Source organism: Dipodomys ordii, unplaced genomic scaffold (genome assembly GCF_000151885.1).
Source record: "Dipodomys ordii isolate 6190 unplaced genomic scaffold, Dord_2.0 Scaffold67, whole genome shotgun sequence".
In the NCBI taxonomy this organism is placed as follows: Eukaryota; Metazoa; Chordata; class Mammalia; order Rodentia; family Heteromyidae; genus Dipodomys; species Dipodomys ordii.
In genome coordinates, this window is record NW_012267283.1 from 2,605,749 (window position 1) to 2,632,825 (window position 27,077).

General features: G+C 45.1%; 1 protein-coding gene across 1 annotated transcript in view; it reads left to right on the forward strand.

Moving 5' to 3' along the window:
* The window catches only part of Ptpn3 (protein tyrosine phosphatase, non-receptor type 3), a 75,736-nt gene extending 49,146 nt beyond the window's left edge, over positions 1–26,590 (forward strand). Inside the window, exons 17-25 of the mRNA XM_013023348.1 lie at positions 496–652; positions 4,134–4,294; positions 12,436–12,526; positions 12,798–12,859; positions 14,452–14,598; positions 22,138–22,266; positions 22,580–22,725; positions 23,165–23,300; positions 25,004–26,590. Coding sequence (XP_012878802.1) covers positions 496–652; positions 4,134–4,294; positions 12,436–12,526; positions 12,798–12,859; positions 14,452–14,598; positions 22,138–22,266; positions 22,580–22,725; positions 23,165–23,300; positions 25,004–25,081 — 1,107 coding nt within the window. The 3' untranslated portion in view covers positions 25,082–26,590. The remainder of the gene's footprint in view (positions 1–495; positions 653–4,133; positions 4,295–12,435; positions 12,527–12,797; positions 12,860–14,451; positions 14,599–22,137; positions 22,267–22,579; positions 22,726–23,164; positions 23,301–25,003) is intronic.
* The last annotated feature ends 487 nt before the right edge of the window (positions 26,591–27,077 follow it).

Below are 27,077 nucleotides of genomic sequence, written 5' to 3' on the forward strand. Positions count from 1 at the left end.
GTTTCACTCTTAAGTCATCCTTAAAAAGCCTGTTGTTTGCCTTCTCTGCTGCTTATGGCTTCTGGGGATTGAGAAGGCTTTCCTTCCTATCTCTACCCATAATGGTCTCTGCCTCTAGTGTTGTGCTGATGATGACCTTCTCCATGGTAAGACTCATAAATACTCACTCCCAGCTGGCACACCGCGTTCTGACAGAACATCCAGAAAACAAAGCTTGGTAGGCATCACTTTCCTTATCCCAACTAGCAAAGGTTGGCTCCTGTGGAGAAATGGCTCTACAGTTTTCCCAGCCTCATTTTGAAATACCTCATGACTTCCCAGCTGTAGTTAGCTACCAGGTTCACATAGCACTAGCTTTAAGAGGGATGGCAGTCTATCCGAGGGAGAGAAGGCGAGCTGGATCATGGTCTCAAGTGTCTGGGCCCAGAGAACCGCAGTGAACTTTCCCTTGAGGGTGGTGCTATGGTAACCGGGAACCTTGCTTCCTCCATCCAGGCAGACACCTGCATTCCTAAACTGAATGAAGGGGATCAGATCGTGTTGATCAATGGCCGGGACATCTCGGAGCACACCCACGACCAGGTGGTGATGTTCATCAAAGCCAGCCGGGAGTCCCATTCAAGGGAGCTGGCCCTGGTGATCAGGAGGAAAGGTAACCGGCACCTGCCCGCAGGGGGAGGGGCCACGGGGAAGCTGCCTTCGCCTCATCTAGTCTAGCTGGTGCTTTGTTTGGGGGGTTTGTTCGTTTTTTTTAAATGCTGAGTCTGTAGCCAGCATTTGAAAGTCAAGAACTGTGGGGTGTCTGGCTTCTGACATCTGCCCACCAGAGGCCTGACCTCTCCTGCCCAGTCCTCTAGAGGCAGAGAGCCCGTCCCATCCCCCTTATACTGGGCAGGATCCCCTCCTGTTTCTTCCAATCAAGCATAGCTCCGTCTACAGCATACTCTCAGCTGCCTGGGCCTGCAGACCTCTGCGCCAGCCCCTTCTTGAAGCTTTGTTGTTAAGCTTTATTCCTGTGTGTTTGACTTTGACAGGGAGGTAGGGAGGCAGTGAGGGTAGCAGGGCCGGAGTTCAGCTGTCTTGGCTGTTGCCTGACTCTGCTTCCCGAGGGCTGAGGCGCCTTGAACAAGTTCCGCCCCAGTCAGCATTTCAGCATCCTCAAGGGAAACCCAAGCATGGCCTAGTCCCTTCCTCAGGTTCTCCTGAAGAGGAAGTGACTAGAGACCAGCCATGTGTGTTTGAAAGAAGGCCTCTGTTTAGTGTCATTAATATTATTATCCTTGTATTATAAAATAATAACTTCCTACTGGAAGTATGACTCTGAGGTCGAACAATTAATTGTCTAGCAAGCATGAGGTCGTGGGTTCAAACCTCAGTTCCACCAAAAAGAATTAAATAAAAACTCTCCCGCATAGCTTTAAATACTGATGGTGAGTGAGTGAAAAGTAGAGACGCTGGCTCCACTTTCTCCTCCAGGGCTTAAGGCATCTCTTCCTCTACAAGTCCAGCAGCATGCTTGGTGCACAGTAGGTGCCCAGCAGTAACCAGCTGTCTGGACCACTTTACATCCTCATCCCCCTCACCTCTCATGACTCTCCTGAGAGACAAGTATTTTTGTTCCTCTAGTGGGGATATCAAGTCTCAGGAGATGAAGGCAGTTACCCTGAGACCTTAATGACTGGTCTAGCTGCTTGTACTGACAGTAGCTGAAGGAGTAGGTGCTGACACAGCTGGCCCTGTGGTGCACTGGCTGGCTGCCCCGGACCTCCACAGGCCACAGCAAGGGGCTGGTGACTGTTGGGAATGGGAAGAACTGATGTGCATAGACTCTTAAAGCTAACTGGTGGGACAAAGGGTGAACTAACATAGCAGTGACACTCATTAGACACTATGATGACAATGAACTATACAACTTATGAGGGAGGGGGCTGGGAGGGAAAAAATGGGAGAAAATGAGGGAAGAGGTGACAGCATTCAAAAAGAAATGTACTCATTACCTGACCTGTGTGACTGTAACCCCTCTGTACATCATCTACAATAAAAATTTTTAATTAAAGCTTAAAAAAAGCGAAAAGGCTAAAAAGGCAAGGTCTTCAGTTTTCTAATAACTGTAATGAGAAGTATGTTTTTTACAAAACGTAAGTAGAAAAAGTGAATTGATTTAAAGAAAAATAAGTCAACACTGCCCCATTTGTTGGGAAATAGAAAGACTTGGAAAAAATTATATTAAGCGAAGTAAGCCAGGCCCAAAGAAACATAGGTTCCATGGTTTCCCTTATTTGCAATAACTAGTATATGTCTGAGACAAGCAGAAAAGGTCAGATAAGTTGATGTTAGGTGAAATGAACCCCAAGATAAGGATTCAAATGTTTTTTCTTTCTTGCGATTGTTTCTAACGTATTTATAAGACGATTTCTTTGTTGCTTTGTATGTCCCTCCCCCATGGTAGAACCCCTGCTTTCACTGTATATGATGTTGGTATAATTTGTGAAGGAGAAGGGAAACAAATTGTTTAAATAGGGATACAAGTGGACCCATTGTAACGAGATGTACAAGTCGTTATGTTGCAAAAACGAACTTTACAACTTTGGTGGGGGGGAGGGAGAAGGGGAAACAAAGGAGGAAGCAACAATGCTTGATAAGAAATGTACTCGTTATCTTGCCTATGTAATTGTAACCCACAATTAAAAAAATAAAAAAGTCAGCATTATTAGCCTAGGGAGATAAAGGTATGACAGAAATTACATCAGTACCTAGAAGCTTAGCTTCTGTGGTCTTTAGAATCATGTAGATGACTAAACTCCCATGTCCCACCCTGACAGGCTGGGTGACTTTGTACAAGCAGTTTGCCTCAACAGTTCATTTGTTTCTCTGTGGCTTGGAAGGAGTCAGTTAGACTATTGGAGTGAAACCTCAGATAGTGTTGGTTTCCTCCTGCCTTCCTGTTGAAAGTAGTAGAGTGCCTTGTAAATGAGACGTGACTTCCCTTTCTAAAGAGAAAGAGAGGCAGGTGCTAGTGGTTCACATCTGTAATCCTAGCCAGATCTGGAGGCTGAAATCTTAGGGTCAAGGTTCAAAGCCAGCCCAGTCAGGGCTTAACGCTTAACTCCAATTAACCACCAAAAACCAGAAGAACGGCTCATGTAGGAAAGCACCAAGGCACCTGGGACCTGAGTCTAAGACCCAGTACTACTGGCACAGTCAATCAATGAAAATTAAATTCAGAAATGATACATAGCTTCCGATTTGGGAGAAAGGAGCAAGTGAGGTGAAAGTCTTGTGCAGGTGGGAGAGGAAGAGGACTTGGATTGTAGGATACAAAGGGAGAATTTAGACTTCACAGGAATAGAGAACAGAGGAGATGTGAGGACTAGAGGCTCACACTGGGAACTTCCCATGGAGAAATGACCTCCATCTATCTACAAACCAGGCTCTGAGGGATGATGGTGTCACAAGAAGATCTTGAGACCCTGTGCCTGGAAAAGTGCCTCTTACAAAGGAATAAATTTTAAAAAACGGATCAGAGAAGGGAGGGAGTATGGAGTTGGGTAGAAAAATAACCAGGTCAGGGGCTGGGAAGGTGGCTCAGTGGTAAAGCGCCTGTCTTGCATGCCTGAGGCCCTGGGTTCGATTCCTCAGCACCACATAAGCTAAAGAAAAAAACCGGAAGTGGCGCTGTGGCTCAAGTGGTAGAGCGCTAGCCTTGAGCTGAAGAGCTGAGGGACAGCGCCCAGGCCCAGAGTTCAGGCCCCACGACCAGACCCAAAAAAAAGAAAGAAAGAAAGAAAAATAACCAGGTCAGAGAGAGGAAACAGATTTTCTTCAAACACATTCTTCCTGTTCCCTCACCTTTGGCCCAAAGCCTGTCAGTACTCCACTGAACACTGTCATTTAAAACTAACCCAACAGTGTGTGTGTGTGTGTGTGTGTGTGTGTGTGTGTGTGTGTGTGTGTTATGTAATTAGCACCCATTGAATCATTCACCTAGAAATAGGATCTCTGGCGAAAATGACTGCCGTGTGCTTAATCATTTAATGAGATGTCGTAAACCACCCGCATCCAGATATCACAGGTCGTGTTTTGAGGGAGACCGACATGCCAGGGTGACAGGACCTCCATGTTATCTCTTCCAGCCGCCCACTCGTTTGCTGAGATCAGATCTGAGGATGAACTGAATCAGCTTTTCCCAGAGCCCATTTTCCCCATGTATCAGGAGGGAGGAGATACTTTGGAGGGATCTATGGACCTGCTCAAGAAAGGCCTCGAAAGTGGGACAGTGCTGATCCAGTTTGAGGTAAGAGGTTCCTATGACTAACACTCTGCCCAGCCATTGCCACATGCTCATTCGTCACCTGCAGTCGTTTGGTGCTGGTGACAGAGCAGGGACACGAGCGCCATGTCTGTGTCCACAGTGTCTGTGTGGCTCCTGCACCTCTGGCAGTAGAGGCACCGTGAGGCCCTCCAGGGGACGCCTGTGCTCCTGAAAGGAGACTGGGGGCCAGGCGGAGGCTCCTCTTCAGGCTTAGAGCATCCCCGCGGGCAGCAGGGGACCACGACTGCCACCTGTCGTTGAACTCCAGCTCACCTCCTCGCTAGTAGCATTTTGGTAGTCATGGAGAGACTATCAGAAATTGAGGAGGAGGGCCTCAGCGTGTTTAGCTGCCAACACACAAGCTCAAAACTCTCCGAGTGGAAGGAAGTGGAGAGGCGGCGGTGGGGGCGAGCCACCCAAGGAGTGATGAGGAGTGATGACAGAGTCACTTCTCAACCCCTTCCTCCCCGCCTCCCACCCCCAACAGCTCACTCAGAAATGGGGAACAGACAAGCACAAAGCATCTGACTTTCCCAGACCCCTAGCACCGCAGAAATCAGGTCAGACACCATCTCCCATCCCCTGCCCCCAGCAGACAGGGGACTGATTGTTGACAGAGGTCCCAAAGGAGTCTCTGATTCTAGCTCAGTTTTACTAATTACTAACCCCATGAAAATAGGACATGTTCATCTTCCAAATGTTGAGGAAGGAATGTGGGAGTAGAAGACCGAGCACAGGGTGCATAAGTTGGCCCAGGGAAAGAAGCTAGATCAGAGTTAACAGTACCATGCCCAGTCGGGTCATAAATGAAGGATGAGAGTCTTACATGGGATTCAGACACACAAATCTGCAATGCATCATTTATTAGAAACCACAGGAAGATAAAGGATTCTGAGGCAGAAGTAGGCCAAATGAATGTGGCTACAGAGTGATTCAGGAAAGCATGAGTAATAAAAATATCAGACAGAGCTGGGTACCAGTGGCTCATGCCTGTAATCCTAACTACCCAGGAGGCCAAGATCTGAGGAACACAGTTCAAAGCCCACACAGGCAGTAATATCTGTGAGACTCTTATCTCCAATAAATACCAAAAAGCCAAAAGTAGATCTGTGGTTCAAGTGATAGAGCACTAGCCTTGAACAAAAAGAAGCTTGGACACAGTGCCTGGGCTGTGTCTGAGTTCCAGACCCAAGGCCAACAAAAAGAGGAGGGAGGGAGGAAGGGAGAGAGGAGGAAGAGGAGGAGGAGGAGGAAGAGGAGGAGCATCAGACAGAAAAAAGCTTCAAATGAAAGTTATTTGATAACAGTGTAAGGAGGAAAGGAAGGGAAAAAAGAAACAAAGAATGTGATATTACATATGGAAGGGGAGACCACAGCCTGAATGCTGACCAGACCAAGCTTATAGGGTGTCAGCATCGACTACACAGCAAGGAATCCTGGGAGATGTTTCCAGGTAAAGGGAAGGGGTCAACGCTGCAAGGACTGCTCCAGTTGCTTAGATAGATAGTCCACAAGGGGGCGCTGTGGGCTCTCCCTGTAAAGTCTCTCAGGTGGCTGGACTTTGATGTGCTTTTGCATATAGGAGTCCTAACCCCACCCCCAAACACACACACCTCCTGCCCATAAGATTTGCCTTGAAAAGGGTTTCATGAACTTTTTAAAGAAGTTTTAAAAAGCTTTGCACCCCCTGAATTTGGAATGGTATTTCTCAAAGCATGACTTCAAACCTCTAGTTTGCCAATCACCTGGTAGTACACTGGGCCCAGTCTGCGCCTAACAAATATCAGTACATTTAACAGATCACTGAGGTTTGAATGCCCACACACTAATCCAGAGGATGAAAGTGGAAATCAGACATACCAGGTTTTACCTTCAGAGTTTGTAGATGGCTAATGACTTAGAAATGAGAATGTACATTTTAGGATTCAATTTCAGTGTGTGTCCATTTATTTCCATTAGTCAATATACTTCCTAGAAATTAACTAGGAAACCCCTCTCTGAAAAAAAAAAATCTCTTGCCATGAAAGGCTCATTATCTTTCCTCTTGGTTTTATAGCTTCTACTTTAGAAAAAATCCTTTGCTATTACTATAATAGAGAAAAATAAATAAATAAAATAGTGTCTTAGCCATGTCCTGGTGGTCCATGCCGATAATCATAGCTACTCAGGAGACCGAGAGTGGGAGGACTGCAGTTTGAGGCCATCACAGACAGAAAAGTTAATGAGGCCCTTATCTCAAAAAATAACCACCAAAAACAGGGCTAGAGGAGTGGCTCAAGCGGTAGAGTGTCATCCAAGTAAACCCAACAAATGCAGAGCTTCCGAGTTCAGTGCCCCTTTCCTATCAAAGTGAATAACAGAACTCCAAAAGTGATACAACAGCGATCTGGGAACCTGAGCCCAGCCTCTTCAGGTGTCCCTCGCTGCTCCCTTAGCTAACGGGTGCATCCTGTGTGCACCACCACTGAAGAGGAAGGGGAGGCCTTCCACACCTGCTTGGACTGGAGTCCTGCAGGAAACCAGGCCAAACAGGAAGCTAACAGAGGAAGACACCCCGGGCTTTACAGGGCCATCAGTTTATAAAATTCTCACAACAGATGATGTAGAATCTCAGATCATGTGGCCTCCCCAACTGCTCACAGAAAGGGCACAGCACAGTTGGAGCCCAGGCAGGCTAACTCAAGAGCTTACTCTCTTAACCACTATCTGTGGAGCCTTCAGAAACTATGAGATGCTGTGGCCTGTGACGGTTGTTATTCGGGTAGTACGCATCAGAGATAGAGAACATCTGGGAAACTGTCCCACTAGATAAAGCCAGGTAGACTTTAACTCCTGGCTCTACTCTTATTTCTCCGTAACTCTTGTCTCCTCATCTGTGAGTGGGGTATCTCCTCACCTGGAGTATCTCATATCTCATAGGTTGATTGTAAGGTGTGGATGAGAAATACTTTATTGTAATTGGCTGATACACATGACAGCGCCATAAAATTGTAGACCAGTTTAGTATCAATAAGCCAAGAAAGGCTCCAAGACTCTAAAGAGCACAAGAACTGGTCACATGACCCTAGGCTCGTAACCATGGGCTGTCCAACTCTGGAATTCTGGTGGCTCCATTCTCATCTCTTCATCTTCTAGAGTGATCAGAAATGGCCTGCTGATAAGGGTTGATCTCTGTGGAGCAGAACAAGGGTGGTCTCAGCAGAGCCCTCCCCCCCCCTGCAACTTGATGACACCAAGCCTCTGCCCTGGATAGTAGACTGTAGGCAGATCCCCTCCATTGGTGGAGAGCTGTTTTCCATGAAGGGAATTCCCTCATCCCTCCTGTGACGTTCAGTAAACAATTACAAGTGCAGTCCAGAAAGCATTTGGTCTCAGCTGCAATAGAATCACACTTAATACTTAGCATTTCTACAGCACCTTGAAATCTATCAGGTGTGTTTCACATATGTTGTCTCAATTAACTCTCGGAATGGGTCTATGAAATAGAGGTGGCCAGAGTTACTAACAGTATTTTGGTGGAAGAAGGGAACATGCCTGTGGATGAACCTAGGGGCTTCTCTTCATGCTAAGTATGTGCTTTACCATTGACCTATACCTTCAGCCCCAAGATCATCCTTAGAAATGGGGGAAATGAAGCTCAGAGAGGCTAAGGTATTTGTGTTACATACCTCCTTTGGGGTAAAGTTAGAATTAGAATCTATGTTAATAAAAAACCTGGCATGGTATGACATACCTGTAGTCCCAGCTACTCAAGAGGTTGAGGTCGGAGGATATCTTGAGTTCAGCAGTTTGAGATCAGCTTGGGTGACATAGCAAGACTCAGGCTCATATACATATATAACACACATATATTCACAGTCCACTAGTTGCAGCTTACCATGGCTAGATGTGACACAACCCTTTCACCCAGCCTGCAATGCCATCCTTCCCTCCATAGTGACAGGTAACAGTTTAGGCAGCATTTGCAATTGGCCTCAAACTGCCTAAGTTCTGACTTTATGCAGGCAGTGTAGGGTTTTCCTCTTTCTCCCATGTGAAGGAGTAGGCTTGGGTCCATATTGGATTCAAGTCCACATGCATGCCACCTGATCTTCTTTAGGGACTGCAGCAGTTCAACCGCAGGTCATTCCTTCCTGAGAGTAACTTGTGACTTATTCCAGGATTTCTCTCAGTTGAGGTCCCTGTTTAATCAAGGAGAAGGAATTGCATTGGATAGCGTTTGCTGGATAAAGGCTTATCAACAGGATGCCAGCCTGCCCTATACTGAAATATGCCCGGGGAATAGTGTCTTGTGTCATAGTGAGCAGGGGAGACTCAGCTTTGGCTTTTGACCACTGTTCATCACCACCTGTGGGTGTGGTACAGGAACTGAAAGCCACGTCCTGCCACTGAAGGCTGCTGGAGCCCTCCTCCTGCCCTGCTGCCGCCCCATTCAGCGTCAGCCTCTGCAAGGCAGGCAGACGCAACACATGCCCGCAGTATTTAACTGTGCTTTGTTCACACAGCTTTCTCCAGAGATGGATTTCTTTTTCATGGATTTCTTTCACTGTATTTCTTTTCTCATTTCAGCCATTTAATCATCATTCTCATGATCATAATTCATAGAATTTAGAAATAGCATACGAGTTAAGTCTCCTGACCCCCATCCTATTCAATTTCTTCCTCTTTGCTATAGCTTAGAAGTAACAGTCTGATTGACGTGGACTCTTCCACACTTGATCCAATGCTTACACAAATAAGTATACATACACCTCGCACCGTGTGCACACATAGGATTGTGCTTGTATACATTATATGCACTGTGCGTATGCTGCTGTTATGTGAATGGGCTCACCATTGTTTACTCAACAACACGCATTTTTCATTTAGGGGTAGATGGATGAGCACCCAACACCACCACTCACTCCCCACAACTGTACTTTTAGCCTATCTCAGTGGCTTTATTATTTGCATGAACATTCTGTGACATGACTGTACCGCAGTTTTGCTCAACCCTTCTCTTCTTTGGGGGATGTTCAGGCTGTTTCTGGTTTCCTTCCAGTAAATGTTTTGCTATAGACAAACTTCTCTGACACGAGTCATTATTTATTTCTATAAAGTCCAGAGTATATATATTAAAAAAAATTAATACTGTCATAGGATGTGAGAAAAAAGTTCAGCATTTTAACAGTCCTATCAACACATCATCACTACCACGAGGCATTTAAAATATTATCATAAATAAGCAAATCTAGCAAAAGTGCTAGAGCTCTGCTCATCTGCTAGACCTCAAGTTAATTGCACTTACATTTCTGGGACTTAAAAGTGCCTTTCTAGCTCAGGGTTTGTTGTGCTGGCTTATATTCACTTAATTGGATTTTGCCTCCATGCAGTTAACGCCATTTAGATAAAGGTGGTTGGCTCTCATGGCCTCCTTCTGCCAGTGGCAAACCAGAACCTCCAATAAATCATGAATTTATTTCTAGAATGCACTCAGAATCTGGAAAGCCTGAAGGTCTCTGGAGGTTGTCCCGCAGCTACTTGATTATCATAAACTGAGACTATACGGGTGATCAGATCAGTAACTGAACTCTTACAGAATTTGGGAATTCAAAACATTCAGTAAATAAATAAAATTAAACACTATGACGCCAATCTCCATGTGAATTCTCTTCAGAGAGTTCTGTACCATTTGTTTATTAAGAGAGAAACAAACTAACAAGCTGGTTTACAAAACACTACACCATTCATAAAACTAAAGGGCCAAGGAATCCTGTCCAGCCTCTCCTCCTCCTCAGAATTTAGACAATTAAGGGTGTTGGCTACAATTTTGTGAAATAACCATAAATAACTTACTTAAATTCCTGTCAAAAGAACTTGGTTGTGTATAGCAAAGTCCTTAAAAAAAAAATATGTTCTGTGTCACGATTCTGTTCTTGGACCTTTATAAAACAGTTGAAAACAACCTATTGACAAAAGAGAATGAAAAGTTAAGATAAATTAGAGTAAACTGGACTACTGAGCCAATAGAAGTCATCTATATACGAAGAGGAAAACAGGCTTCAAAATTCTGGTAGTGTTTCCAAGACACAAGTTATCTTAAATGTTTAAGTTGGCTTGAGAAATGCTTCATTGATCAGAATTAAACAAGTGTGTGCATTGTAGGGCTTGTCTTGTAGGAAATTCATAGTACTTAAGGTAAAGATTTCCTAAAGTATGTTGGCTTCCAAACTTTTCCTAAGGATTACAGTGTTGTTAGCTTTTTGTCGCTGTAACAGATATCTAAGAAAAACAGTTTAAAGGGAGGAAAGATGTAGTTTGGCTCATGGATTCAGAAGTTACAGTCCACAGTCAGCTGGTTCCATGGGCCAGCTGGGCCTGAGTGAATAATATCATGACTGAAGGAAGAAGGGCGTGGTAGAGCGGAGATACTCACTTAATTGCAGCAGAGAGAAGAAAGTCTGTGCTAGCAGGCTTCTTCCTCTTTTCCCCTTTTATTTTTCCATCCCAGCCCCCTGTCTGTTGGATGATGCCACCCATATTCAGGATAGGTCTTCCCTCACAGACACCCATGGGTGTGTTTTTACTAATCTCTTAGGCAGCTCTCAGTCCAGTCAAGTTGATCATCAAAATTAACTGTGCCAACCAGGAGCTGGGGGCTCATGCCTGAAATCCTGGCTAGTTAGAAGACTCCGATCTGAAAATCTAGGGTTGAAGCCAGCTAAAACAAAAAAGTCTGAGAGTCTCCAATTAACCAGCAAAAAACTGGAAGTAGAGGTATGGCTTAAGTGGTAGCACACCAGTCTTGAATGAAGAAAACTAAGGGAGAGTGCCTAGACCCTAAGTTCAAGTCCCAATACTGGCAACCAAAACAAATTTTTTTTTAAAAAACACATGAAAAAGATACCTATTATGACTTTAAGATGCTTGGTTTCTACTGAATATAGTGGGAGGAATGCTAGCATATATAGTAGTCCAACCTCATTTCTTTTCAGAAAACCCATACAAATGTATCATTTGTTTCCATACATACTTGCTTATCTTTGTTTAAGTATGTATATGTTGAAAAAAATGAGAAAAAATATATAAAAAGATTATCTCAGTTATGTAATTGCTGGTCTTTTCTGGAAATACATATCTTTCCAACATCGAAAATTTTCTAGAAAAAAAAATATCACTTCCAACATTGATTTTAAAAAAACAAGTTGTTTTTAAATTCCCAGAGAGCTAATAAGAACCACCTTGCTGATAGTTGTCTAAGTGGGAGAAGCTGTGTAGAAAAGAGATAATAAGCACCAAGTGCATCCTCTTGTACTCTTGGGCTAAGCAATCAACCTCTAACTGTCACTTGGAAAATAAGAAGGGTAGTTATATCTCTAGCTGGGCTGTGGTGTGATTCTTGTCTGGTGCTGTGTAACATGTATTAGATGTGCTTGTCGATATGCAAGTGTTGTTTTGTTTGACTATTTTGGTAGATTATTGTGTATTGGGTAAATGTCTTACCGTGGAAATATACTTCTAAAATGATGAATGAAACACTCTTGCTCTTTAGCAAAGGATATGGCTCATTCCATTGAGTTGGAGGGAAAAGGGGTTTTAGATGAATTTGGATGAGTCAGAATTCTATTTGAAAATAATTGTCATAAAGAAGGTGTTACTTACCGGGAGCCATTATCTATGAGTCAGACTCCTGCCTATAACTTTTTCTCACTCAAAGTTTAAAAAAGAATTACTGAAGAATTAAATCCGTTTCTCCTAGAATTATAGAATCTCGATTGGGATGACTTTTTCGTGTATTAACATAATAACTCTAAAGAGTTAGTATGATTTGGTGCCATGCAACAAAAGCCATTTTTATTTTGTTTTGTTTTGTTTGTACCAGTCCTGGGGCTTGAACTGAGCGCCTGAATACGGCCCTGAGCTTTTGTGCTTAAGGCTAGAGCTCTAGCCCTTGTGCCACATTTTACTTTCAACTTTTGGTGGTTGATTGGGAGATAAGAGTCTCACGGACTTTCCTGACCAGGCTGGCTTTGAACTGGGATCCTCAGATCTCCACCTCCTGAGTAGCTAGGATTAGAGGTATGAGCCACTGGCACCTAGATCAAAAGCCATTTTTATGTAATAATTTTCATGTTTGTGTCTAGCAACTCTACAGAAAGAAGCCTGGTCTGCCCATCACATTTGCAAAGCTGCCTCAAAATTTGGACAAAAATCGATATAAAGATGTACTGCCTTGTGAGTATCTGGCCTGAATGCCTTCTTCCCGCCTTACACTGCGATAATGTTTCCCCTTTTCAAACAGATTGTCTGGTATTCTGGAACGGTTTTCAGTGTTTCTGTAAACACCACCGTCTTTATTGCAGCCATCTCAGACTGGGAACAGTTGGGGAATAGTGTTTATGCTAATGAGGAGAGAGCCACAGATGGGGCTGGGAACTGAACCCTTGTTTACTTAATATGATAAAAATAACACCCAGAATAATCGGTAATGTTTTCTCTTTCACAGATGACACCACCCGGGTAACGTTGCAGGGAAACGAAGATTATATTAATGCGAGTTATGTGAATGTAAGTTAGAAATCTTAGTAAAAAGAAAGAACACATTCACTGGGGTAACGAGAACGGGGACCCAGCCATTGATAAGCGCTGTCCTGTTGGCTACTTCTCTGTAGTGCAGCAGCCACGGGAGGGAAGGCAAAGCCGGCTTGCTTTACAGGGAGGAAGCGAAAGTCCCGAGAGAATGAATAATAACAAAGCTAAGAGAGGATGAGCACCAAAACACCCTGTGTTTCTAATTCCATCATCCCCGGTGCCCCTGTACGGGCTCACTTCCTTTTTATTTCTGCTAGTGGTATGTTTGTAACTTTCTGTGTTTTTTCCCCACATTATTAGTGTCACCCTGTTTAATAACAACAAAAACTTAATAATAACAAGTAACTACTTGTTATAATCACTTACTTGACACTTTAATTGCTTCATCTAAACCCTGGGTCAGCAAAGTTTTTCTGTAGAGGACCAGTAGGAGCTCTCTCATCTTCACATTGAAAATGTAACCACTGAAACAACAAATGCTGAAAACCACTTTTAGGTTTCAAAGTTGCAGACAGATGTGGCCCTCAAGCCTTCAATTGCCAAATCCTGATCCAAACATCATCATGATTTCTCAGATTAGTCCTCAAATTATGGCAGAATAATTACCCTAGTAAAAACTGGTCTGAAACAAGTGAGTCCACTTGCTTCATAACAACTTTAGGATTAGTGGGCTCTCACTTTAACGTATAGTTTCAGGAATGGTGGGGTGGTAACCCCATGAAGTCCAGTGCCTTTATGGTTGAGGAGTCAGTGAAGATGTGCTTCACTGTGCCAGTCCAAAGCTCAGTCTGTTCTGAGTGCTCTTTTCTAGAAAGGACTCAGTCCTGAGGGGAAAAGGTAACCACAGGGCAGGATGGAAGAAGTATTTACTTAAAACACTTCAACATTTAACACCAACATTGTTCAACTTAATGGTATAGTCATTGGGAGCCATGTCGGAAGCAAGATGCATTGAGTTGGTGGCATTAACCTGCATAGTTTATGTTTATTTTAAAGAAAAGTAAATAGTTCCTACTGTATTTTGGTGGTGTATAAAGAATATCCTATTTGAATGGGAATGGTAGGTGACAATGTTGAAAGCAAGTGACATTGATCAAGACATACTGTATTATAAACTGCTTCATAAACTGCAACTCCTTTGTACAACTGAAGATAATTTTTAAAAATGTTTAAAGAATATCCTAATGAAGCCATTAAAAAAACCAACTATGTAGATTTCCCCTTGCATGGGGAAAGACTTAAATGTAGGGTTGGCACATATGGCTGGAAATGAAGATAACTAATGTTGTCTATATTTAGACTAGACCAATTAAAGTCAATTAAACTCTTGGCACCTTGCAGGGACATTTCAAGTTTTGCCTACTGACTATCATACAGTTTACTCTTAAAGTTCCTGATGCTAGCTAGCATTATTCAATGATTGGTAGAAATCACTTCTTTGATTTATATCTTCTTCACTGATTTGATAGAGATATTTTCTGGTGTGATTCAACTAGCAATTAGGAGAATTCAAAGTGTAGAATTGGTGGCAGTAACAGAGTCTAATGCTTTTACCAATCTCTTGCTAGATGGAAATTCCTGCTGCTAACCTTGTGAACAAGTACATTGCCACTCAGGGACCCTTGCCACATACCTGTGCACAATTTTGGCAAGTAGTCTGGGATCAGAAGTTGTCACTCATCGTCATGTTGACAACTCTCACTGAGCGAGGGCGGGTAAGTGACTTGATTTCCAATTCAAATGGATACAGTGTCACACTATGTTATGTGGAACGTGACTCCTCTCTGCTACCCCCAAATCTCCTGTCTGCCGTCTTCAAATGTGCAGTCTGTCTTCCTGCCCTCTCTAGCAGATATTCATTCCAACAAGCCAGAAGGCAATCCTCCTGCTTCACCCCACCTGCCCCAGACCTCTGTGTTGGCTTTGGCCTTGCCTACCTGGAGCAAGTTCTGCATTTGAGAAAGAAATGTATACTAGCAAAAAGTGTCTATAAAAAGTCAAGTTGTGGAAGTGGTGCTACAGTTCAAGTGGTAGAGCTCTAGCCTTGAGCTGAAGAGCTCAGGAACAGCACCCAGGCCCAGAGTTCAAGCCCCATGACCGACATAAAAAAAAAAGACTTGACTTTGGGCTGGGAATGTGGCTTAGTGGTAGAGTGCTTGCCTGGCATGCATGAAGCCCTGGGTTCGATTCGTCAGCACTACATAAACAGAAAAAGCTGGAAGTGGCACTGTGGCTTAAGTGGTAGACTGCTAGCCTTGAGCACAGAAAGGCTCAGGGACAGTGCAGTGGTCCTGAGTTCAAGCACCAGGATTGACACCAAAAAAAAAAAAAAAAAAAGTCAAGTTGTATTATTGTTCCATTTTCCACAGAAATAGAGCATGTGACATCACAGAAATCAGTGTGTGAGGGCTACTTCTATCATGAATTCCTTGACCTCTGGATATATCTGAATATCTTTATTATGAAATGTATATTCAGAAACATATTCCAGCACCAGAAATAAATTTGTTTGAATAATCTGTTTGTTTGCCACTCCCCCTACCCGCCGGGCCCCCCCCCCCCCCGTGGTTCCTTCCCTAGTGGTTGTTCTCAGTGCTGAAGTAGTCCATATGACTTGGGAAGTACCTTTGAAGAGGTTAACCTGAAACCACAAAATAAGAATTCCTACTAATTCTACAGAATCCCATGCATTTAGACAGCTTTTATATATGTTGTCCTAGATAAATCGATCTCTATCTCTGCTTAACCAGTCCCAAGATCCATCCTGTGGCTGCTCAGGTCTGACTTTCAAAACTTCCTCTTCACAATGAACGTGTCACTGTTAACCTCCATCCCATTTAGTTGTACTTACATGGAAGACACAGAGTAGGTTCCCCACTCTTCTGTGTGATGTCCCTTCAGATATCGAAAATAGCCTTGGGTTTCCACTAAGATCAGAGCTTGTGTAGACATTGTCTTGAAATTGCCATTGAGCCAGGCTCCCCTAAATACACAGTGACCACCTTGGCCAGGTTGGTGCAGAAAGAGACAATACAGCTGAGCCCTGAAGACTCACACCTATAACCCTAACTACTCCATTGGCTGAAATCTGGGAGATCGTAATTCAAAGTTAGCTGAGGCAGAAAAGCCATGATAGTCCAAATCCAAAAAATAACCAGCAAAAGGCTAGCCTAGAGGTTTGGCTCAGGTGAGAGAGGACCAGCTGAGCTAGTGCAAAGCCCTGAGTTCGAACCTCAGTACCAGCAATAAAGAAAAAACAATGAGACAATACATACAAAGAGCTTAGGCAATTCTCTTCTACAGGTATCTGGCAAATGCTGCGGTGGTGCTGTATTGTCACCAGCAGCAGCAGCAGCTGTATTCAGTCCTCACCTCTGGCCTTTAGGCGGCACTTTGGCGCTTCCTTATTTCATGGCATCAGTTATTACTCTTAGCTTCTAGTCACAGATTTGGTCAGAATTTTTTTTCTTATCACATAAGCTGTTGATAGGAAATAGTGAAGAGGCAGTAGTAGAAACTTCTTCCGAAAGGCAAGGAGAGTATGCACTGCCCTGGGCAGGGCGGGGTGGGGGATGGGGGGTGCGAGGCAGCTCTGTTCCTTTCCTTCCATTTCTCTATCTCCACCACCCAGTTACATGGGAGACTGAGTTATGACTGGAATTACCATCTACAGCTTTGTGGCAATTAACTGATCTCTCTGGAAGCATCATAACTGCCTATGTTTTGTTTTCAGAATAAATGAATGTACTTGGATCTTTTTTAGTCAGTACTGGGGCTAGAACTCAAGGCCTTACACTCTCCACTAGTGTCATACTTCCACTTCCATTTGGGTGGTTAATTAGAGATAAGTATCTCAAGGAATTATCTTCCTGAGTTGGTTTCAAGCCATGATTTTTAGCTTCCTGAGTAGCTAGGACTACAGGTGTGAGCCAGTGGCGCTAGACACTTGGACCATTTTTTTATATGATTTGGGGAGCCTCTGTTCCCTAAGTCAGCTTGTAGTGCTATTTTTTTCTTTTTTTTTTATTTTATTTGTGAAAATACTGTACAGAGGGGTTACAATTGCATGGGCAGGATAATGAGTACATTTCTTACCAAGTATTGCAGCCTCCTCCTTTGTTTACCCTTCACATCATTTCCCAGCCTCCCCCCTCCCCCCCATCCCAATCCTTCTCCTTCCCCCCTCCCCCCCCTCCCCCCTAGTGCTATTTTTTTCTAAAAGGCCTATGGCTATCTGGTTATGTGGTGTTGTAGGTGAGAAGGCAGAAAGCCATATTTCCCAAGATCAATACCTGACATTACCACTTTCTACCTGTGTGATTAATGAGCTGTGTAAATGGTATAACAATAACCCCTATGGGAGAATTGGAGTTAATACAGGTAGCCTTTTGTAAAAGTAATTGTATAAATATTAGCCAGCAGTAGTAGTTAGTAACTTGGGTGCGAACCAAATGACTATTAGCAGAACTGTACTATATTTATTTTGTAGTCTGTTCATTGTTTTCTTTGAATTGACTCACCTCATTTTTTTTAGCTTTTATAAATTAAGGTGTATTTCTTAACTGGAAGTCCAAGTATCACTTGCCATAAATATAAAATATGCTTAAAATATGTAAAAGCACAAAATGATATTTATTAAGCTCTAAATTCTCTTGCTTTCCAGGCTCTGAACCTGAGGCCTACTCTTTCTCACTCTGTCTGTATTATAAAATAGAGTTCAAATATTAGGGATGTGGTATTAAAGTAACCCCAAACCCAAATCAGTCTCTCTCCATGGCACAACTAAAAATACTGCATGAAAAGAAATTACTCTCCCACCATGTGGTTCTGTACTGCTTAATGCAGATTCAGTCTCCCACAAGGCAAAGAAAAACTGGTGGGCTCAAGTCTGGGTCATTCTGGCATTTTATAAATAGTAGAAGACATCACATGGTTGTATTTGTTGTGATAATCGGGTTTGAACTCAGGGTCTTGAGCTTGTTAAGTAGATACTCTACCACTTGAGCCCTCTTTGCTTTATTTTTTTGAATAGGGTCTCCTACCTCTAGCCTCTTCTGTAGCTAGGATTACATGGCCAGCTTGTTGGTTGAGATGAGGTCTTGTTAACTTTTTGCCCAGGGTAGCCAAAATCCATTGTCCTTTTTCATTCTGTGCCTCATGAATAGCCAAGATTACATTCATGCCCCAGTGTGACTGGCCCATAAACATCAAATCTTGTACATTGTCATTTCCTTCTCTGTTTTCACTCAGCCCCATATTCTTTTATGTTGGATGTAAGTACTTTAGATTTTTTTTTGGGGGGAGCAATTTATGGAAGTGCCACTGTGCTGTCTCCTGAGTTCTTTTACTTCATGGTGCAGCTCCTCAGAGCTGACTCCATTTGGGCTCAGCACTTCTTCTTTCTCTCTTAAAGTTCATTCTCCCCTTTCCAGCTGGACAGACATCCTCAGAGAAAAAGGAACCCCCTCAGGAGTGGTTGATGACAGGCGATCTACCTGGAATAGCAGCCACCTTCTTTTCCTGCCTCTACTTGTTTCAGCTCTAGGGAAAAAAAGGCCCTTTCTGCAGGCAAAAAGCCTTAGCTCTCCTGTTCCACTGGCTTGTCAGTGTCCACTCTGAAGCCAGTTCATCCAACCCAGAACATTCCTTTGTTTCTAGCTCCTCCTCCTTAACTGCTCAGCTGCTTGCCTTGGGTTTTCTGAATTCGATTCCCCTCTCCCGTGAGGCCTGCCATTCCCTTCTACATGTCTGGCCCTGGGAAATAATTCTTTATCAGTTGTGAAAAAAAAAAAAATACCTGTTCTTCCAAAACCCAGGATTCATGTTTCCACTCTCAGGTTACCACTCTTTGTCCTGCAATCCCCATGGCATCCTGGTTGCCAGTTCTTCCGGATTGTATTCAGAGCTGGTCATTCTGGGTGAACCGCTTTGCCACATTATCTTTTTCTGAGCGATGAATCTCCCAGTGCATCCTATTTCTTTTAGGATATTGTGCATTTGTCCCATATTGTGCTCACCCAGCAGGTGAGGCCCCAACCCCTTCCGGTCATGGTGGGGTTCTTGGAATTGCTCTCTTTTCTCATTTCTGGTCACAGTGGCCTTCACTGTGATCAAGCTTAGGGGCATTCTTTCTATAGAAATCACTTCTCAGTGGGAAAAATCATTTTCCTTTTGCTTTGCCTTCCAGCAGATATTTCTTAAGGTTTCTTCTTGTTGTTTTTATACCAATGTACTTAATAATACAGAAAATCTTCCTTCCCAGGCAGCAAGTCCTTTAAGACACAGGCTTTGAGATCAGAGGTGGCATTTGGATTTGGAACCCTTGCCTTTAACTGGATAACTTTCTGCAGAATTCCAGCTCAGTGTCCTCATCACTGGCACTAGTGTCTTTCTCTCTCGGGTTGTTTTGAGGATTAAGCATGACCTCAGGATATATGGTGGTAGCTTATGTCTATAATCCTAGCTAATTGGGAGACTGAGCTTGAGAGGACTGAGATTCAAGGCCAGCCCAGGCAAGAAGTTTGTGAGACCCCTTTTTAATTAATAGCTAGGTATAGGGGTGTGAACCTGTCATATCCCAGCTAGCAGAAGGCTGAGCATTGAGAAAAATCACAGTTCTAGACTAGCTTAGACTTAAGTAAAAAATCCATAAGATTCCATCTCAAGGGAAGAAGCTGGGCATGGGGCTGTCTGCCTATCATCTGAGCTGCAGTGGGAAGCATAAACTGGGGATCCAAGTCTAGGTGCAGCCCAGGAAGGAAGTAATAGTCAATCTTAAAATAACAAATGTGAAAAAAGGCTGAAGGCCTGGTTAGCTCCTGTCTAGAAAACGTGAGGCCCTTAGTTCAAACCTATGTATCACCCCACAAACACACACAGACACATGCCAAAATGACCTCAGACCTGTCTCAAGCTAAGTGTTTGAGTGGGTCAGCAACTCTGGATTCCATTGTCATCTCTGAACCACAGGCAGATGGCTTTTCTGTAATATCAGGGACCCCAGAGTGCCATGAGGATGACAGGAAATGGTTTGAAGTGGCACCGTGCTCTGGAAACTCTTGTTATCTGTGCTTGGCAAAGTACAGGCTATGTGGCTCCCTCCCACCCCAGGGCACTTATTTCTGAGTCAGGTGTCATCCTGCCTGATGAGTGGTCCAGCAAATGAAACTGAATACTGACTTCCACTGGCTCCTGGCCCAGATCAGCTCCTTCCTATTAGACATGTCTACCCAAATGTCCTCACACAAGATGAGCCCACACACCCATCCTCAGAGCCCACGCCCCAGCCAGAGGCCTCTATCAGCTCACCCAAGTCAACAGTCTTTACCCCCCCCACATCTACTCATCGTGATTTACCCCCACTGACCACCATCTATATCCCACTGCACCCCCTCCTCGTATCCCCACAGCCTGCCTGCTGTCAGGGGCTTTGCAGTTCTCTGCGGGAACTGCAGCAGCCTCTCTTGTAACCACTGACCCAGTCTCTCCCTATAGGCTAGGCTGGCCCTGAACACAGCTTGCAGCTGGCTTTGCCAGAAGGCGAGCCTGGGCCTGTATGTCCTGCTCCACAGACAGACTTGTCACTCTGTTGCAGTTGTATGGGCTGTGTTGTGCCCTAAGCATACAGAATCCTCTTTACCGTGTATGTTCCACACCCTCTGCCTCACCCACCTGCCTAGGGAGCACCCTCGGCCTTCAGCCTCTGCTCCCGCCACCTTGTCCTGATGGCTACCGCCTCTTTCTGTCCACCTACCCCAGGTCTGGGAGCATCTCAGAGATAGTGCCATACTTGATCTGATCTGATTCATCACAACCTCCCCCACCCCCGCCCCGACACACACACACCCATCCCAGGGATATTTTGTTGACTGACCAAGAAAGCAAGCTCCTCCCAATAAAGCTGCCTTAAAAGGGTCTATGGCTCTCCCACACAACCCCATCTAGTTCATCTGGGGATAATGCTCTTCCCCACCAAGAAGCCAGCCTTCAGCATGTTCCTTCTGCTCCCCATGCATGCACCCTTCCCAAAGCTATTTCAATGGTCAGATTTCCCTTTGTGAAGCATCTCCACAAAGCCTCTGGCTGGCTTGGGAATGGAAGGAGAGACGCACTTCCCGCTCAGCGGTCTGCATTCCTCGCACAGAATCTTGTCTAGGGGGATTTTATTCCCAGCACCCCCCTGCCCACTGGCCAGCTCCACTGAACTTTGTCCTCTGGTGACTTCCCTTTCTACAGCGCCAGGCCCTTTGCCTGAGTTACCTGCCTAAGATCACAGCCTGGCTCGGACCCCATTCCTATGCCTGTGATCTGACACAGGTTGACTCCTCTTCTGAGCCTCAGTTTATTCATATGAAAAGCAGACAACCACCAACAGCCTTCTGGGGTTGTGTCTGAAGTCAAGATACCATTGTGCTCATGAAAAGCACCCTTCAGTGCTTAGTTCCCTATATCCTAAAGACAGTGGAAACAGGCTCAAAGAAATTGAATTACTTACCCAAGACATTCCAGTAGACCAGCTGAGCTTGTTAATCAGCCAGGATCAAAACCTAGGAGTTCCACAAACAGCCTTTTCTTCCACTACACTGGGGAACCCACAGCTGTATTAAGTCATTAGAGACAGTGACAGAGGTCACTGCAGCTCTGGCCTTGGGCGAGCTCCTTGGTGTTCTGAGGCCTGGGGTCCTAATCTTTTAGGGGAATGCTGGATCCATAGAGAATTTTCTGTGAGGGCGAAGGAGAGCCATCTCAGCATGGAAGTTTCCTTACTCACCACTTCTCAACTGGTACAATGTCTGTAATAAGGACAGTTGACCTGACCTTCAAGCCATACCTCGCACACCTTCCGGCCTGTCACTGCCCTGGAGGGAGGTGCCGTCCCCCCCTTTTAAGTGAAAAACTGAACATCAGAGACGTCAAGTTGACTGTTTGCCGTCAGGTCTGGAGATGGAGATGATACAGGCTGGGCTCTGTCTGACCCAAAAGTGCCAGCCTGTGGTGCCTGCCTGTGGGGGAGGAGGGCAGAGGCAGGAAGATGTGCTGAGAGCAGAAAAGGGGCCTGAGGGACTGGCTGGGCCTGAGTTAGAGGGGAGGCTGTTCAGAAGCCCAGGCCTATGTCCGAGGCCTGTGCCAGGCATCTATTAAAGGAACCCTGGGGAGGAAGAGGAGTCTCTTGACCTCCTGAAGCCTCCAGACTGGGCTCCGCCCCCCTGCAGCCAACCCCCACAGAGGAGGTCCACTCACCCTGTTTCTTACAGACCAAGTGTCACCAGTACTGGCCAGATCCTCCTGCCGTCATGGACCACGGTGTCTTTCACATCCAATGTCGGTCAGAGGACTGTACGATTGCCTACGTGTCCCGAGAGATGCTGGTCACGAATACGGAGGTGAGCTGAAGTCTGAGGCAGTAGAGGGTAGGGGCCAGGTGGTCCCAGACAGCCAGGCCTGCTCTGTGGCCCCCTGGTGGTCAGGTCTATAAGGTACCATGGCAGTAGGCAAGAGAGATGGGGAAGGCAGTGTTGGAGGAGATGGCTGAGCTGAGCCCAACAGGATGGGTGTCCCAGAGGAGGCGGAGGCGGCAGGAGTTAGCAGGTGCCACAGCGGAGCGGGACCCAGTGGGAGGAAATGGGGCCATCTAGGTTGGTTTCAGGCAGGGCCCACCGTCTTGATGAATTCACCGAAGCCCCCGTATCTCTGCAGACTGGAGAGGAACACACTGTGACACATCTCCAGTATGTTGCGTGGCCTGACCATGGCGTGCCTGATGACTCCTCAGACTTCCTGGAATTTGTGAACTATGTTAGGTCCCTGAGAGTGGATGGAGAGCCTGTCTTAGTTCACTGCAGGTACTGTGATTTTGTCCATGTGTTTGGGAAAGGCCTGGAGAAAAGCAGCAGATACCAATCCTACCCTAAATCCACCCCCCCAAAGTTGTATGCTCTTACAAAGCCCTACAAACTCATAAATACATGAATGTAACCCGGAGCCAAAGAGGAGAACCCTACCCCACTCCCATCTGCCCTTCACTGCAGATGTGACTAAGAAAGCGTGCCTTTGGCACGTAGTACTGGGTGTCTCTCCTTCAGTTAAGCCCCAGTCTCAGGCCTTGTAAGGAGAGGCTATCTTAGCCTGAGAACACACCTTGGGGAGGGGGGATATTTTATATTCTTGAATACCAGAGCCAGGTTCCCTCTGTTACTGAGGACGCTGGCTAGCAGCTCGGCTGGGCTGTGCAGACAGGCTACTCCGGCAGATCCCAAGTCTCTGCTTCTCCTCCCTCTCTAGCGCTGGAATAGGTCGAACAGGGGTACTGGTTACCATGGAAACGGCCATGTGCTTAATTGAAAGAAACCTGCCCGTTTACCCACTGGATATTGTCCGGAAAATGCGAGACCAGCGTGCCATGATGGTGCAGACATCAGTGAGTAGAAATCCAATAATCAAAATAACCATGGTCCACATGTCCTGAGCTCCTGCTTGCTGGACACAGGCATGAGAAAAAGAGCTTTGTGATGAGCCTGAGACTTGAAGGAACTGAGTCACCTGCCCAAGGTCACAGAACTTGCCAGGGGCTCCAGACCCCTAAAGCCCACACCCATCCAGCCTGAGTTCTGCTGCCAGGGAGCAGCTCCACCTGCTTCTGCACATGGAGCCACAGCCCATCATTGTCCATCAGAAGTCAGCAAAGGTCTGGGGCTCCCCTGCCCCTTCCCTCCCTCTTCTCCTCCTCTGGGCTGTCTCCTGATAACTGCACACTTAGCACCACAGATTTCCTCAAGAGGAAATCTCTAGGTTTTGCTCCAGAATTGCAAGAGGCAGGGTGGTAGTATAGAAAGAAATGGCTCTGGCACCTTTACATGGTCTCTTAGCCTTTCTCATAAGCTTCATCTCTCCATCTACAAAGTAGCCTCCATATTCACATGCACTCATTCGTTCAGCTGCTAATTGTGCAAGTGGGAGACACCTAAGCTTGCATCAAGTAGAACTGGGTTAGTCCTTTGTACATCTCAGCAGTGATAGGTGGATTCCGTGGTGTCTGAGAACATGCTGGAAAGCTATCTAAAGGAAGCCTTGGAAAAATAAGGTAGACTTCCTGCAGAAGTGGCCTCCAGGCAAGCCCCCAGGGTAAGCAAGAAGGAGCTAGCAAAGCAAAACAAAGAACAAGAACTTTATGCTCCTACCAGCTCTGTATTATAGTCCTCATGGCTTGTGGACAGTTTGGGAGATTTCCCTAATAGATTGTGAGCCCTTGCAGTTGTATATTTGTTTGTGCCCAGGAACTCTGGTTATGACCAGAAGAAAAAAAAGAAATCAGCATATCTATTTAAGATCATTCTCTGTCTTGTTTAATGACATGGACAATCTGACTGTTGGTTAAGAAGAAAGAGCCCCTTACGTGGGCAGATGTTCCTGGCTGGAGAAGTTCTACATGCTCTTGATTCTCCTTGTATACTCTCTGAAATATGTATCTTATGTTAATAACTAGTTCTGTGTATCTGAATCTAAGGATTCAGCTAGATCACAAAGGAAAACTATTAGGAGAAATTTTGCATCTATATAGAACGCATGCCCTCTTTCCCTAAGTCATCTGATATAACAACTGTGCATGTAGCCTTTACATTGCATTAGATAATGTAAGTACCTAGAGGTGATTTAAAATATCTGTGTGGAGGTTGTTTATAGACTGTGTCAAATACTGTGCCAGTTTTTATTAGGGATTGAACATCTGTGGATGTGTATATCTACAGGGGATCCTGGAACTAGTCTCAGAAACGGAGGGAAAGCCATATAAATAGCCATATCCTGCTGAGCATTTTTCAGTGACCTCCTTTTTAAGACAAAATCCAGACTCCTTACCCCACACCCAGAGCCCAGCCCACCTGTGTCTGCACTTTACCCTGTGCATACATAAGTATTCCAAGTCACAACAGGAGGATTTTGATGAGCTTCACTGGAGTAACTAGCTCCTCACTTATCAGGCAGGACTTGAGTTCACCCCACTCTGCCCCAACCCATGGCCCAGGCTCTTAGCAAGTCATCAAGAACGATGCAAAGACGCCTGAGTACACAGCGGGATGCATCATTCCCGAAGATCCTGGACTTGACCTGTTTCTTCTTTTCCAGAGCCAGTACAAGTTTGTGTGTGAAGCAATCCTTCGAGTGTATGAAGAAGGCTTAGTCCAGAGGCTGGATCCCAGTTAGGACAACTGTGAAGCGTTCATTCCTCATTCCCCAGGGGGACACACTTTCCTCCAGAGGCCTCAAGAGGAACTGGTTGCTGTGGGAAAGGGATGAATACATTTGAACCCAGGCACTTTAACTTTCTAAAGAAGAGGTATCCTGTACATAGGAACTGGTGTAGATATGCATGCAGCTATGGCTTCCTTTAGGCCAGAGAGAAATAAGCCAAAGGGATCTCGGTTTTGGTGCCTGTCCAAATGCCTTCCTCCCTAGACATTATCGTGCCCTGTCAGCCCTCCTAAGCAGCTGAGAGGGGACACCAGCAGGACTGTTGACCCCCAGAAACCACCAGTAGTGTGGTTCTTAGGGTTGCTTGGGTGTTTTGTGTGTTGATATGCGTAGGACTCGGGGCTGAGCTTCCTAGGCCTCTTGGGCAGGACTGGAGCAGTTGGTATTCAACCCACTGCCTGCTGATGCCAGGGACCCCTGATGAATGTCCACACGGAGGGCGCAGGGGCTTCGGGCTAAGGACAAAAGCAGTACATGTGCTGCCCTCCTTCCCTCGCCTCATCTCTCTGTCTTCTCCCAGATTCTGGAGAATCATCCCTAAGACACCCCCGCTTTCCCCTTTCCTTGCTCTGCCCCTCCCCACCATTTCAGGTTCACACCCAGTGCCTGAACCAGATTGATAATGGGTATTCAGGTGACTTTCAGCCAAGACTAAGCAGGCTCCATGTGAGCCTTTGTCTTAATGGAAGAAGCCAGAAGCCAGGTGTGTCTCTTGCCTCTGCCAGCCTCTCAGCCTCTCCCTGTCTACTCAGATGCCAGTACTGGACACGCTGACTACTGAATCTACGACATGGATTTGCTGCTACTTCAATGAGACAATTTTCCAGGGGGGGGGGGTAATGATAGCATCTAACTATTCCAAATCTTTGGCCCTTCTGAGAAAAGACATAGGAGTCACTGACCACGGAAAACTCTGCTCCTCCCGAGTACCCTGCGGGTGGGTGTGCATGTGTGTGCATGCACCCTCCCTCGGGTAAGTGTTCTCAGGATTCCTAACTCGATTCAAATTACTGTTGAGTTTATATAAAGAATGAGTCTCTGTATAGAAGAACAAATGTGTGCATTCACCCTCAGTTACAATGGTCTCCATTTCATTTCAAAGAAGAAGATCAGACTATCTGAATATACACACAATTTGATGTTAATTTATTCTCAGTTACCCCATGATTGTCCTAAGGAATTCTGCCTTTGTGAATACTGTGTTGATTTTTTTTAATTTGTGACAGGATTGTAGCAAATTATTATTTAAAGAAAATAAATTACATAAGCATTTCAATGTGGCATTTTTAAATAGCATTTTTTGTGTATCCAGAAGAGGAAGCTCAGCCAGTTTCTTAATGATATTTATAGAAAAGGGATGTGTGCATATTATAGTGCACATAATGAAATATCTTGGTATTTAGCAGACACTGGACCAATTTAAATAATTTCCGGTTTGAGGTAGATACAGACCTATCTAGAGGGGGCAAGGTTTCTAAAAGTTCTTTATTTGCAGACCCAGCATTTTTTTCTTTTTCCGTGTGTGTGTGTGTGTGTGTGTGCGTGCGTGCGTGCGTGCGTGCGTGCGTGCGTGTGTGTGTGTGTGTTGGTCCTAGGGCTTGAATTAAAGTGCTGTACTGCTTTTGGGGTTGTTAACTGAAGATAAGAGGCTCATGGACTTTCCTGCCTAGGCTGGCTTCAAACCTTGGTCTTCAGATCTCAGCCTCCTGAGTAGCTAGGATTATAGGTGTGAGCCACCAGATCCCATCCGGACCCTGCACTTCTACTCTAAACTTCCCGTCTCTTCCCCATGCATATTTTACTACTAAATGGCATGAGTGGGAAGGAGGTAATACCCATTGCCCTTAACCCCATACTCTATAAGAAATTTCTGGAAAGTTGGGATAAAAGCTGAGAAATTGGTTCCTGATTCCACTTAATACTAACTAGCTCTCAAACAGGCACCAAG